Here is a 14745-nt window from a genome sequence, read left to right as displayed (position 1 = left end):
TTACAAGGGGGGAATGATGAGGAATGGATAAATACTGCAAGGCGAGTAGACATGCCAGTGCAGGGAAAGGGGTTGGGTGGGTGAAGGCTGAGTGAGAAAACTAAAGTGGCCTTGGAGTAAAGCCTATCAGAAAGCAGCCTGAGAAAGATGCGCTTAGCTCAGCATGACAACGTAACTGCAAGACTGCTTTAAGCCAGAAAATTCAGGTTTCCATATCTGCGTAACTCGTAACAGAACAATTGTGTGGGGTACCTAAGGAAGGCTGTACTTCGTTTTGGTTGAGAACTGGTTGCCCCTTGCCTTTTCTCCCGTGGCCATGTAAAATAAAGCGCTTCTGTTAGCCAAACGACGATCCTGTCTGAATTTCTACACCAGGAGAAAACAAGCCAGTTCTTTCGGGGGGGGGGGGGGGTAGGGGGGACGCAGCCCACTGTCAGACGCTAGTGTGGAGGTGCGAACATCCAGATGGAAGTGGAAACACGCCAGGACAGCTTCTTCTGGGCGATCCGCCCCTGGCTCCCCGCCCCTCTGCATTCCCGCCAGCCGCCTGGCGCGGGTGTTCCGCGCGCCCTCCCCGTGCAGACGAGTGTCTGTCTGTCCCTGATCGAACGCGCCCAGCTCACCGGGTCTGCGCCAGCTGCCCGCCTCCCGCCGCCGCGCGCCGCCCCGCTTGCCCCGGCCGGAGGCGGGCTCCAAGGCCCGGCTCCTCCCCGCTGGCTGTGTCGTAAAACAACGGCGCCGAGGTCGCCGCCGGGGCTCGGGGGGCGGCTTTGCGGGCGAGCTCAGATCCCGAGCCGCGGCCATGGCGCTGAAGCCGGTGATCGGGAAGCTGGTCAGCAAGAGGGTGGTGCTGGCCAGCGCCTCCCCACGCCGGCGGGAGATCCTCACCAATGCGGTGAGTGCGGGGCCGCGCCGCCGGGGTCCGCTGCCTGCCCCGAGGGAGCGCCGGGAGCTGGCTCGGACACCCGAGTGGGGCTGTCCGCACGGCTCGTAGAAACCAGTGCTGGCGCCGGGAGCGGGGCGACTGCACCCCAGGATCCCGTTGGGTGCTGGAGCTGCAGCTGGAGAGCCCCGAGGTCGGCACGGCAGCTGGTCAGCCCCTCTTCTCTAAGTGCGGTGCAACCACGCTTCCGAGGCTCTTGCCGTGGTGTCTACCCTCCCACTACCCTATTTGTCTTAGCCCTCCCCACCCCCCCCGCCTTGTGGCTCCCTAGGAATGCCCCTGGGCTCCTCAGTGCTCAGACAGGAGAGCGGTGGAACAGTCTGCTAGGTGCCCCTTATTCCACACTGGTCTAATTTACCTGGGAATCACAGGAGTACTACGGTCATGGATGTTACAGAAGACCCCAAAGGGGAGAGATGTCATGCTTGTGTAGTTAGGTTGTGTGCAGAACTGACAAGAGTGAAATGAGGATAAGTACTCCAAGTTTTAGAGAGGTAGCCATGCTAATCTGAATCTTCAAGAGCGAGAAGTCCTGTGACACCTCATAGACTAACAGACCTGATGAAGCAGGTCTTTGCCCACAAAAGCTTATGCTCCAAAATATCTTTTAGTCTATAAGGTGCCACAGGACTTCTTGTTGTACTCCAAGTTTTGTTCTTCCCAGATAGATTTTCCTGCCCTTTGCCTTGAGGTGTTTGCATGTGAAGAGTACATTTTAAAAAAAAACAATTCAGTGCAACAGGGTTCTTGCTTCTCAGGTTAATTTTCAAAATAATTAGGTGGTTGCCACTGAGATTTTTCAGATTAGTTTCCACTCTATTTTAATTTATTGTTTGCCTGATTAAATATAATTTGCACCATGAAGTAAATGCAGCATAACAATGAAGTAATAAGAAGCAAAATCCACTTAATCTGTTGCTTCCAAAACACTTGATGATGCTTATTACCTTACCTTTCCTTTGTATATTATAGGGTCTTCGATTTGAGGTAGTTCCATCCTGGTTTAAAGAAACACTTGAGAAGTCAACTTTTGATGCCCCTTATGCGTATGCCATAGAAACAGCAAAGCAGAAGGCCCTGGAAGTGGCAAATAGAATGCACATAGTGAGTCTGCCAGCTATTTCTATAGTCAGATCTTGTGTTTGTGTGTGGTTATTGTTTTGGCTGTTATTACTGTTTCATTCTCTTATAGTAAGTATACAGAGGTCTTTGAATCCTTTAAGCAAACAGACACATTTTCCCCTGTGTTACTGTTGTGGCACCTATTGTTGAAATGGGCTAGGCTTGCTAAAAGGAACTCCAGTGTCTTCAGTTTACAAAAGGCTAGAACAGTGATTACATACCGTTCTGAGAGCAGGCAGAAGTTCACACTGAGGTATCACCAAGTGCTACCAAAAGCCAACTATCTAGATGGCATCTGAGATAGACTTTGTCCAGGATTTCCAGCCACTTTGGTGAACAGAGATGAAATTCCATGTAGATCCTCTCAGGAGATATGGAAGTGTTATTGGCATGTTTGTGACATGGTAACCCATAATGTCCTGCAGGCTGTGAGTGGCTTCAAGTATTAATTGGACAGCAAGGCCGTGTCTACACCAGCCAAAAACTTCGAAATGGACATGCAAATGGCCATTTCGAAGTTTACTAATGAAGCGCTGAAATACATATTCAGCGCCTCATTAGCATGCAGGTGGCTGTGGCACTTCGAAATTGACGCAGCTCGCTGCTGCACAGCTCATCCAGATGGGGCTCCTTTTCGAAAGGACCCCGGCTACTTTGAGGTCCCCTTATTCCTATCTGCTCATAGGAATAAGGGGACTTCGAAGTAGCTGAGGTCCTTTTGAAAAGGAGCCCCATCTGTATGAGCCGCGTGGCGACGAGCTGCGTCAATTTCGAAGTGCCGCGGCTACCCACATGCTAATGAGGCACTGAATATGTATTTCAGGGCTTCGTTAGTAAACTTCGAAATGGCCATTCGCATGGCCATTTTGAAGTTTTTGGCTAGTATAGACGTAGCCCAGGTGTCACTGGAGTGAGGAGTGTAAGCTTTCATAAATAAATAAAAAACAAAACAAACACATATCCCTCTACTCTTTTTCTGAAAACAATGTGCTAAGACAATTTGGTCTGCCTCTCCCTTGCTCCCAGACAAGCCAACAGAGACTTGTGGTCAATGTTGTTGAAATCCAACAATAGATTTATCAGCATCAGCATAGGTATGAGACTTCTGCCTACTTCCCTACTGTGCCTGAAGGCTGGTTCTTTGTCACAACTAAGTCTGGAGTCCAGTGGATCAGGTTAAAAAAAACCTATACATTATCATTTGTTGCTGCTGTGGATCTGCAAACATTTCCTTTGTAACCTTCCTCTATAAGGGAGCAATAGAGACTAATCCTTTTCTGTGATTGATTCACATATACTGAACATGTCTTATCAATACAGTTGCCAAATGAAAGTCTGCCAGAATTATCTCCTATGCAAATGATTACACAGATCATATCTGTTTCTGTCGCTTTCTCTTTTCAGACTATGGTGTGATAGTAGGGGAGTGGATTTCAAACCTTAACAAGAATATTGCGCACTTTAACTGTGACATACTATTAATATTTTTCATGCAACTTCATATTTTTAAGTACTATCCAGATGGATTTGGAATACTTCTCTGTACAGGATTTAGTTAAGTAGCATATGGATACGGCTGTACAGTTTAAAACTTGTTATGCTAACTATGTCACTTTCTGTTTATGATATCAAATGTTACAGGCTATGTCTACACTACAGCGATCTGTTGACAGAAGTTACTATCTCGACAAAACTTCTTTCAACAGATTGTAGCCACACATGAAAGCAGATTGCTCTGTCCATCCGCTTTGGGGACAGGGAGCAACTGGACCATCCAGCCGCTTTCTCGAAGAACAGCCAACTGGAGGTAGAGCACACAGGGCTGCCCACTGTCCTAGAAGTCCTGTGTGTCAACAGGGGGCCCCCAGAGCATCCCCATTGTCTTTCTGTCGATAGAATCTGCCAAGAAAGGTTTTCTGCCTCCTAGGTGAATGGCAGAACGCTGCTGGCAGAAGTGCCGTGTTCTGTTGATTTACTGTCAAAAGAACACGTTTGTAATGTGGATGCTCTGTGAGTTTTGTTGACAAAATGCTAGTTTTGTCGACAAAACTCTCCAGCATAGACATAGCCGTGCTGTTTGCCAGTGGAGTTCCTACTCTCATTTGCTGTATTAACTCTTACCTCGTTTGCTGTATTAACTCTTACCTAATATTTTAAGACTAGAGTCTTCTCTGTTCACGAAAACAAGCTGCCTTAAGACGGAATAAGTGTATATCAAGAGTTGCTTCTGTCACAAACAATGAATAAATGTAAGTCTTAGCCATATTACGTTGAAAAACAATAGAACTCTAAGCATCTTAAATCATCCAAATGTAATGTAGGCATGCAAGAACAGCTGGACAGCAGGAACAGTTTGCAGTTTGAGAGCAGGGACAGAAAAGAAGGAAAAGGCTGAGAGAATTCTGTAAAACCAAACCTCAGAACTATTAGTGGCTGGATACATTTCAATTCAGGAGACTGAGCTGTGCTCATCTAAATATTAATTCTGTAAAATGGCATTGTGGAACTCGTGTAATCTGTCTGTGATTTCCATATCCAATACACTTGGCTTATAACACACTGTTGAAAATTGTTATTTGATTTGCAACTGGCAGCCTTGAAACTCAATCTGTGCTTGGACAGTTGAGTTCTTTCCTGGATGCACTTCATCATCAGTATAAGTTTTGGAGGCAAAATCATACTGAGTTATTTCTACCCATAACTCTTGCTTTTTCTGTTTTTCCAAAGGTGTAACTGGTTACAGTTCAGTCAAGGATGCATAGACATCACTTCACTCTTCGATAGATTGAGATCAATACCTTTTAAGAGTTAAAGCTACAGTGTTTGGGATTGGATGTTTAGGGGAGGTGGTATTGTTTGTTTTTTACTTTTTTTTCCCCCTCTTCTTTCCAGAAACATCTTAGAACTCCAGATATTGTTATAGGAGCAGACACTATTGTGGTAAGAATTCTTATGTATTTTAGCAGTGGCTTGAATCATGTCTGACCAGTGTCTAAAACTTTGTTGTTCGGATCTAACTTCATAGAAATTTAAAGATACTAAAAGAACTGAATTCATCATCTAATCCATCCTTCTGTCAGTGCAGAAATGTCCCTACAGTATATTTCCACATACACTGTCTGGTTTCAGATGTCTCACGTGACAGAGTTTCCACCACTACATTTTTTAGACATACTCCACGTTCCGTAATCAGTACTGGGGTCTCTAATATGTTGGAAGAGACACTCAATTATTTGACAGCTGTGAGCATCAGGAAATGTGCATCAGCTAAGCAATGGTGGTTAAGACATTTTAAACAGCCTATACAAATGGCATTCTCACTGGTAGCCTCAGCAAAGAGGACAAAGAACAAATTATGGTAGATTCTAAATTCGCCATTTACCCCTGCAGATCCTTCTGGCAGCCCCAGGGTAGAGGGGAAGCTTGCACTGATCTTCTCTTAATAAATAAAAGGGTCATGTCTCCAAGGTTCTTAATAATACCCATCTCTCATTTAGTGCTTTTTATCCATAGGTCTCAGAAAGCTTTATGAATGAGGTTAGTATGATACTTAACAGGATACTTTTCAATAGGCTGATGTTGCTGGCAGGGCTGTCTGAATTGATGGTTTGAAAAGTCAGTGTGAATGATCTCAGTTTCAACCTATGAGAGATCCACAGTGGAGTATTTTTCTCTTTCCATTTCAGACTGTGGGAAAACAAATTCTGGAGAAACCAGTTGATAAACAAGATGCATATAGGATGTTGTCAAGGTTTGTAGTTTTAAATAAGGTTAAATGAGTTAATCAGGCAATTCTATACCAAGCAATATTTTCTGCAGCAACTGGAACTGCAGAATTTTATAACTTTCATGCACAGCGATGCTAAAAGGTAAAAACATATGTGTTCCATGGGGCAAGGACTGTCCTTTTGTTTTGTGTTTATACAGTATATAGGTGTGGACTTGGTCCATGACTGGGACTTCTAGGTAGGCCCTCTCAGAGAATGACATAGACTTGCGCTGCTTTGAGTTTAGAGGCTCCAGACAAGCTCTCTGATGTATCTAGCTTTTCACCCACACGTGCATACTAAACATAAAAGAGTTTATGAAAATAGACACTTGAGACATTTATTTATTAATGATTGTCATTATACCAAGAGCACATATATGAAAACTTTAATTGTGAGTGTCCACTGTAAGAAAATGTCTTCATTTTAGGAATGCTTTTCTGGTTTTGCTGTATGCAAACTTGTTTATAATTGAAGAGAAATATAATTTACCCAAAACATCGCTGTTAAAGTTAAGCATTGTGAGTCCATTCAAATGCTCTTGTCCCATTATAGATCGATAATAGTCTTTGCTTGTTTTAATATGTTGAATGTGCATTCACCTGAAGCCACTGATGTAGGGAGATTGACAAAAATCCATAATACAATTGTGATATTAGGAAATATGGTTGACAGGCTGAGATTGAATATTTCTTGAAGCAGGTTTTTTGGCTTGCAGTCCAGTTTAAAGTTGGTGTAATGTATACATTTCAGGAAGACTATCTCATTGCAAATATCTCTTGAAATTTCATTGTTGTACTTTTGTTGAAAATGTTCAGCCGCTGAGAACAGATCATCACTTAGTTCTCTAAACTCCTGAAGGAATCCAAAAAGGGTACAGATTTATCACAGTGACTCAAATTGATGTGTGAGGCCAGATTTGAAGGAGTCAATAATCACAAAAAAAAAACAAAAACAACTCGATAGTGCCTTTCTACATCAGATTGAGATGTCAGACTGCAATTGGTGGAAAACTCAGATGAAATGTTAGTACTTTGTACTACTGATTTGGACTCAGAAAGGATTACATCCCAGTGATCTTGAATCTTTTGAATATCTGCATGGAGGGACGTGCAGGCTGGGCATGTGTGTGTGCTGCTACCTGCACGAGCTCTCAGCGTCCTGCCCAGGAAATAAGGGGGCGGGGAGCTTTAAGGGGCTGCTGCACATGGCGACCATAGAGCTCAGGGGCTGGAGAGAGCATCTCTCAACCCCTCAGCTGATGGCCGCCATGGAGGATGCTGCTATTTCGATGTTGCGGGACGTGGATCGTCTACAAGTACCCTACTTCGACGTTCAGTGTCGAAGTAGGGCGCTATTCCCATCTCCTTATGAGGCTAACGACTTCGACGTCTCGCCGCCTTTCGTCGATTTCAACTTCGAAATAACGCTCGCCGTGTGTAGATGCGGCGGGTGCTATTTCGAAGTTGGCACGGCTACTTCGAAATAGACGGCTAGTATAGACGCAGCTGTTCTACTTACACCTTATACCTGACCTTTTAACTATACAGTTCACGCTCTCTCCTTTTAAAAGTATGTTCAGTGTTCCACAAAAAGAGGGTGGTTAACTAATCAGGATAATAAAGCCCTTTCTTGACAAAATAAGCAATACCAAGTCAAGCTTTTCCCATTTCCCTGCCAGTATTTCTGAGCCGTTGTTTGAAAGCATCATCTCTAGGCAGGTGGAAGTTCGTTCATTTGCCTTACTACTTTAGGGCCTGATTATTCCACACACAATTGAGTGGTAGTTTGCTCCATCAATAGCCCAGTTGAAATGAATGGGAATACTGATATATTGAGCTACCAGTATTCCCAGTCATCCTGTGGAAAGGTGATACAACCTAGCCCTCCATTATCTTTTTGCTGAAACTGCCTATTACAATGCCATTTCTGATGGTGATGTTCCTGTTTTGCTTATGAGACTGTTACTTCTCTCTTGGGACTGTAAAATAATAAAATAAAACTCCCTAATTTTACTTCTGTATAAATGAATACATATTAGGCCACTGGGCAACCAGAAGGTGTCACTGCTTTTGAGGATATTAAGCACTGAAAGATTCCAGTGACTGTACTGCTCCTTCTGTACTGTTTTGTGTTTTAGCTCTTCACCTTTCTGAAAGAAAAAATCAAAACCTAGTGTCTTATGTCTATGAATAAAAACCAGAGCTGGTATTTTACACTGATATCCATTGGTTTATTTGTGCAACAGTCTGTTAATCTGTAAAATAATAATGCCGTGATGCATTAATTCAGAAGAAAGGGACTTTATAAAACTTTTATAGTAACTCTTCTTTTTCTCCTCACAGTTTGAGTGGGAAGGAGCACAGTGTCTTTACGGGAGTGGCCATTGTTCACTGCAGCAGTAAAGGTAACTGCAGAGAACTATACAGATACCTATATGATAAAATTGTGGGTTGTTGTAGGTGTATGTTTGGAGTTCTTTTATACAAAATCTGATTCTGCCACCCTTTCCAACACGGGACTAGCTATGAATAAATAAAACAAACACACACACACAATTCTGCACATAAAGGATGAGGAGAGAATGGACCACATGTGACAAATGTTAGCCACGTCACCTAACGTACTGGTGAAGGGTGCTTAGGTAGTATAATGTTAAGAGTGATGTAAGAGCCTATTTAAAGAGGCACTTTGTTGAAATCAGGGGCTAGTCAAACAAAGCCTGATCCAGTACCTGTTAAAGTCAGTGGGAATATCTCCCTGCTAACTTCACTGGGCATTAGATCAGGCCCAGAGTAAACATGAGAACATGAGAAAGGTGGCTAAATCAATAGTCATAGTCTTGCTGGGCTTTAATTTGGTGGGAATGAAAGGACTTTGCTTTTCAACAGTGGTGAAGATTATCACATGCATGTGTTCTGCTTAGTTTCATAATATATAGGTGGTAGAGAAAAGGGGTTTCTAGAAGATTATATTTCCATTTTAATAGTGGTATTAAAGTACCTTTTGGTTGAAATACCTGTGCAGGCCTGGGTTCCAAATTGACAGGCCGTATTTTGTTTCATAGATAATTCATTAAAACGAGTGGATTTCTGACCAGAAGAGAATTCTCTGTCAAATTATTCTGATTAGTATGGTCTGATTGTTTCTTTATGCTCCCCCATTGGCCTGTCTTTATCCATCTTATGTTCTACTTAGACTATAGAGTCTTTAGGGCAGAAATAGTCATTGTTCTGTGTCTGTACAACACCCAGCACAATGGTCTCCTGGCTCATGAGTAAGGCTCCTAGCCAATCTAATAGCAATAATAAATATTATGGTATTGTATCAGCATTCCACACATAGGGTTCCACCACCCTGGAACTTGATGGCAAAGGTCCCATTGATTTCAGTCAAGTCAGGATTTCACTCAGGGAACTCCCAGAAGTGTCAGTTGTCTAAAATTTGTCCCAATCTCTTGCTTCTCTTTCTCTGATTGCAGATGTCATACAACTCCCTTAAAAGCTCTTTTCAGAATGAATATTTTTATCTTTAAAAACCAAACCAGTTGTATCAGTAGCCTGGTGTCCATGTGAAAAGTGTGCATATGCAGAAGTTACTGCAAAAGAGTTGTCAAGAGGCTTTCATGGGGTTCAGGTAAACAGTAATTAAAGAAAATGCTAACATTGACTCTTGACTTTTGCAAGCAAGTAAAGAGGAATAACCCAGTACTATTGACAGTATGGGTGTGTTTACATGTACACATTATTTTGAAAAGACCAGCCCTCTTTCACAAGAACAGATGGAGCGTCTACATGTGCGATGTGCTCTTTCAAATGGAGATCACAGGAATGTAGCCCACACGTCGAAAACTGAACCCCGATGCTGTAGTGGGAAGAGTGCCCCCGTCGCCAAACTACATCAAAAGAAGGCACATATAGACACTCCACAGGCCACTCTTTCAAAAGAGGAGTCCTCCCTGGTGGCGCCCAGCTGGAGTGCAGAGACACCCTGCGCTGCAGAGCGGGGCTCTATGATGCGGGCATCCAGCCGCTCTTAAAGCCACATGGACCCAGAAGCCCCAAGGCAGGAAGCTAAGAGCAGGAGAGGTGCAACAGCATGACCTGCCAACGGCATGCCTGCTCAGCCTCCCTGACGACTGCAGAGGCCACATGGCCAGTGCCAGGCAGCCTCCTGAGCCCCACGGCCCCTCCTCAGAGCTCTCACAGCATTCCCAGGAGCCTGCCCCAGAGAAGAAAAAAGGGTTCCCTCCTGGGAGACCCTGAACTCTGAGATCTCCTAGGTCTCTGGCAAGATGAAGACATCCTCTGGAGGATGAGGGTCAAGAGGAGGAAAGCCACAGCCTTTGCCCGCATAGACCGTGGACTGACCAGCTGTGTCCACCTGGAGCGGATGGCACCTGGACCTAGTCTGGAACAAAGTTAAGGAGCTCTGGCAAGGCTAAGCCAACCTGCCCCTACTACCGGGAGCTCTGCTCCATCCTGGCGCACCGGGACAGCTCCCTGCCCTCAGTGGTCTTGGACATCTCAGCAGTCCAGCCTGATCCAAAGGGGCTCGAGGAGCCAGGACCAGCCAGCCCAAGCCAGGGGACAGACACCACCCAAGACTAGTCCAGCGAGGAGGGCGACCACGTCATCAACATCCCCTCGTGGTCGTCCAGCCGGGCCATGGGGAGCTGAGCGTCATCGGCAGTCATCGAGGGACTCCCTGGTAAGTGCACAGCAGGACTGGTGGGATGGGGGTGGCACAGCTACCAGTGGGCCATGCACAGGCCTGGAGGCTCAGGGCCAGACGCCCTGGCTGGCCATGGCCAGTGGCATGCCCCTGGCACCTGCCTGCACCACCCAGTATCCGGACCTGTGGACAGCTCTGTGCAGACGCACAGTGGGACGTATGTGGGCCAGCCCGCACCCGGGGACAGTCCCACCCGGAGTGGAACCCCTATGCGCACTGGACACCGAATGGATGCCTTGCTCGCCACGCCATGGTGAGGAGTGAGTGTCAGAGGGGTCAGTGTGGCCCAGAGGTGAGGCTCACCTGGAGGACCTCCTGGATCTGGACCCCGTAGAAGTTCGCCTGGTGACTGACAACAGTGGCTGTCTGCTCAAACCCCATGGTGGCCTCAGACACCCACCCCTGGGCATAGGCATCCCCCTTGCCCTACATGATGTTGTGGATGGTGCAGCAGGCACCCACCACCTGTGGGATGTCGCAGACGCCAACCTTGAGAGGGTAGAGGAGGTACCACCACCGCCCCTTGAGGCATCCAAAGGCCCTCTCGACCATGTGCAGGGCCTGCTTGAGGCAGCTGTTGAAGGCCTCCTGGCTGGAGTCAAGGTAGCCAGTAAGGCCGCACCAGCCATGGAAATACAGGGTATGCTGCATTTGCGACCATGCACAGTGGCATGGTGGTGTCCCCAACCGGCATCTCCCGCTGGGAGATGAAGGTGCTGGCCTCCATACACCAACACAGGCTGGAATTGTGGAAAACTCTGATGTCATGCGTTCGCCCCGCTCAGTCCATGCAGATGTGCATGAACTGGGCTTTGTGGTCCACCAGGCCTGGAGGACTGTTGAGTGGTAGCCCTTCCGGTTGATATAGTAGCAAGTATAGTGTGGTAGGGCGTGGGTGTGGGTGTGCTTCCCATCCAGGGCGCCAAAGCAGTTTGGGAACCCCAGAGATCAGAAACCCCCGACGATGGTGTCCAGGTCCCCAACACGGATGACCTGGTGCAGAAGCATCGCATTTATGCACGGACAACCTGCAGAGGAGGGAGGCCATGTGCTCTCGTGAGGGTGTGGCAGGGTGTTCCCGTCCAGTGTCCCTCCCATGCCTCCTCCCAGTCAGCAGCCCACAGGTGTCCCCATGCCCGGGGGCCCTTTCCCCGCCTGTGCTGGGGGTATGTCTTGGGCTCAGCTTACCTCCATGAGGACTGCTCCGGTGGTGGCCTTGCCCACCCCAAACTGGTGCCCCACTGAGTGGTCGGAGTTTGGAGTAGCCAGTTTCCATATCACGATCCCGACCTGCTCCTCAAGGGAGGAGTGTGGGCCACATGGTGGTGTCCTGGTGCTTCAGTGCAGGTGCCAGCCAGTGGCAGAGCTCCTGGAAGGTGTCCCACCTCATGCAGAAGTTGTGCAGCCATGTGGCATCGTCCCATTGCCCCAGCACCAGCCGCTCCCACCAGTTGGAACTGCTTGGGTGGCTCCATGACTGCTGGAGTACCAGGGGATGGGGTGCAGTGTGGGGGGTCCACATCCCCCGTGGGGCCACTCTGTCTCCTGAGGAGGAGGGGGGTGGTCACAGCGACCGTGCAGACGAGCTTGGCAACGGTGTTTGCAATGTCTGTATCCAGTACCAGGAGCAGAGTGTTGTCAGCCATGGTACTGCTGTACTGGGCTCTGCGTCACTGCTGGCAGCTCTGCAGCCTCGGCTCAGGCAGGCTGGGGGGCTTGAGGGTGGGCTTTTAAGGAAACAGCTGGCTACGGGCCCTGGAAGGTCTGGGCAGCCATGCGACCCCATCTGTGGCGTTTCCTCCTCCCTTCTTTCGAAAGAGCGATCATACGTGCATGGATGTTCCTTTTCGAAAGAACGGGATAGATCGTCGCAAGAGGGGGTCAGACCTGCCATCCACTTTTGCCATGTGGTTGTACACTTTCGAATGCCGGGATTTCGATTCCTGGCTTTCAAATTTGTCCTGTTGACGGTGAGCTCCCATGTAGACACAGCCTATGAGAGCAGATTCCATTTTTGTTTAGTATATGCATGGAAGCCAAAGCTGCATTAGATGAATAAATATATTCCCCAGAATATTACAGTTAACAGAAAAGTTTCTGGAGCAAACCATTTTTCAGTTAGCAGATTAATAAAAAGCCTGTTACCAAGCATCTTGTTACCGAATGACCACATTGCCATCTTGTAAGGACGTTGTCAGTTTATGTTTAGTAATATGCATAATTGTTTTCACTCAGTGTTTATAACCATTTTGTTGAAATAAGTAAGTTGCTCTATGAGAAATGTTAATGTTTTTCATCATCCCCACTGTAGTGTTTGAATGAAATTCTCATCTCTGTTCCATACTGCAGTTGTCTGGCTTATTTTGCCAGGAAACTTCCACTGCTGTCAGAATGTTAACTAGTGACCTGCATTGCAGAGAAGAGTAGAATATGGTTCTTAATGTGGTAGTGGAGGAGGGAAGGAAACATAATACTCTATCATTGATTAGAGTGTAGGTTGTTATCTGTTTCTGGAGGGCAGTATGTTACAGATTCCTTAAAGTAACACACATGGGTTTTAATTCCAGCAGTCAAAGGCATTTTTCCATGCAGCAAAATCCATACTGAGTTGTGCAGAACTCTGCATTGCGGGTTGCTCACAACCAGCTTCTAGCTGCAGAATCAGAACAAAAGTGTTGTCTCAAAAGGTGTGTTGTAGCTCTTCATTTCCTCTGCAGCTGCAGAGGAAATGATAGGGCAGTAGGGATTGCTGGATGATACAGACTGCTGCCTGCAGCTGCTGTGTGTGTTTGTATGCACTGCTGCAGTATTAGGTTGTGACACTTTGCTAGATGTAATGACATTCACGCTGTTGGGGAGAGGAGACTACTGCACATCTTTTATGCTGTTTTAGATTGCATGTTTACGGAATCTTATTTTGAGCTATGCAGATTTCCTGGCAAGCAGGCAATCAACAGTAGTCACACAATGACAGGGAGTATTCAATAAAAGGGAAATAAGGTCCTCCTATCCAGATTTGGTGTCTGTCTCTCTTTCTCTCCTCTTGGGTAGATGCTTACATGCTGTAATTTGGCAGAATTACACAATGTGGAGTTTTACTCACTTTGGCTTTCTTGAATTTATTTCACAGCAGTTGGGAGTAAGCCTTTGTCTTGCGTATGTTTACAGGAGTCTGGACCTTTCACTGACAAAGGCTGCAAATGAGGGAGGCAAGGAGGTAGATCAGATTTTTAAGACCACTAATCTTAAAAGTATGTCTTTTTAAATACACCTCTTTCTAAAATAGAATCAAAAGCCTATATATCAATTTTCTTGGGTGAACATTGTCAGGTGCAGTATATTCTAAAGGGAAAATGTGTCAAGATTTATTTTATACATAATCTCATTACTTTCATATTACAATTTTTGTTTACAGTGGCATTTTTTGGTTGCAGATGGTCATCTGGAGACTGACATCACTGATTTCTATGAAGAGACAAAAGTTAAATTTGCTGAATTGTCTGAGGAGCTTTTATGGGAATATATTCATAGTGGAGAGCCAATGTAAGTAGGCTGCTGATGACAGCACACCTAACATGAACACAGGCCGTAGGACACTGTTGGCATCGAACACAAGAAAACATGCCATGGGTTGGGGGAAATTGACCAGGTGTGTATACAGTCTCTGGTTTCTCAGGACAGTCTTCCATCCTGTGGCCTGTTGTATGAGACTAAAAGGACGTTAATGTTGCAGTCACAAGATTGACTATTATTTGAATTCCCAGAGAGGAAGTTCTGAAGCCAATCTTTCAGAGTGTGCTAGCAGTCTTTCTTTCAATAGCCCCTTAATTTGAAAGCTCGGGCAATGGATGGCACTGTGGAATTGTGCAGTATTCTGTTTTAGGCTCAATTTTCATTTGATTATTACCTGGTCCCATTGAAGATAATTGGAACCCATCTACTGAATTTAGTGAGCAATGAAACGACTGTTAGTGAGAAAAGAATTAGTCCCTACATGGATATAATAGGGAAAGGTGGAAGGGCGTTGGCTTATCCTTGTAATGGAATCTATTCTTCAAGGTACTGAATGCTTCTTTAAGTTGCTTTAAACTCCTGTTGAAGTCAGTCAAGCTATGTCTACACTAGCCTCTTCCTTTCAGAAGGGGCATGGTAATGAGAGAGATCGGAAGATGCTAATGA

The 14745-nt window shown here is 45.9% G+C and overlaps 1 protein-coding gene across 2 annotated transcripts in view; it reads left to right on the top strand.

The window, feature by feature from the left end:
* Positions 1-742: 742 nt before the first annotated feature.
* Positions 743-14745, top strand: part of ASMTL (acetylserotonin O-methyltransferase like) — a 51492-nt gene continuing 37489 nt past the window's right edge. For both annotated transcript variants that reach the window (XM_074992332.1, XM_074992341.1), the window contains exons 1-6: positions 743-895; positions 1916-2047; positions 4958-5005; positions 5752-5816; positions 8178-8239; positions 14001-14109. In XM_074992332.1, coding sequence (XP_074848433.1) covers positions 803-895; positions 1916-2047; positions 4958-5005; positions 5752-5816; positions 8178-8239; positions 14001-14109 — 509 coding nt within the window. In that variant the 5' untranslated portion in view covers positions 743-802. The remainder of the gene's footprint in view (positions 896-1915; positions 2048-4957; positions 5006-5751; positions 5817-8177; positions 8240-14000; positions 14110-14745) is intronic.

Source organism: Carettochelys insculpta, chromosome 1 (assembly GCF_033958435.1).
Source record: "Carettochelys insculpta isolate YL-2023 chromosome 1, ASM3395843v1, whole genome shotgun sequence".
Classification (NCBI taxonomy): Eukaryota; Metazoa; Chordata; order Testudines; family Carettochelyidae; genus Carettochelys; species Carettochelys insculpta.
Note: the sequence above shows the minus strand (reverse complement) of the source record. Positions and strands in the feature narration are given on the sequence as shown.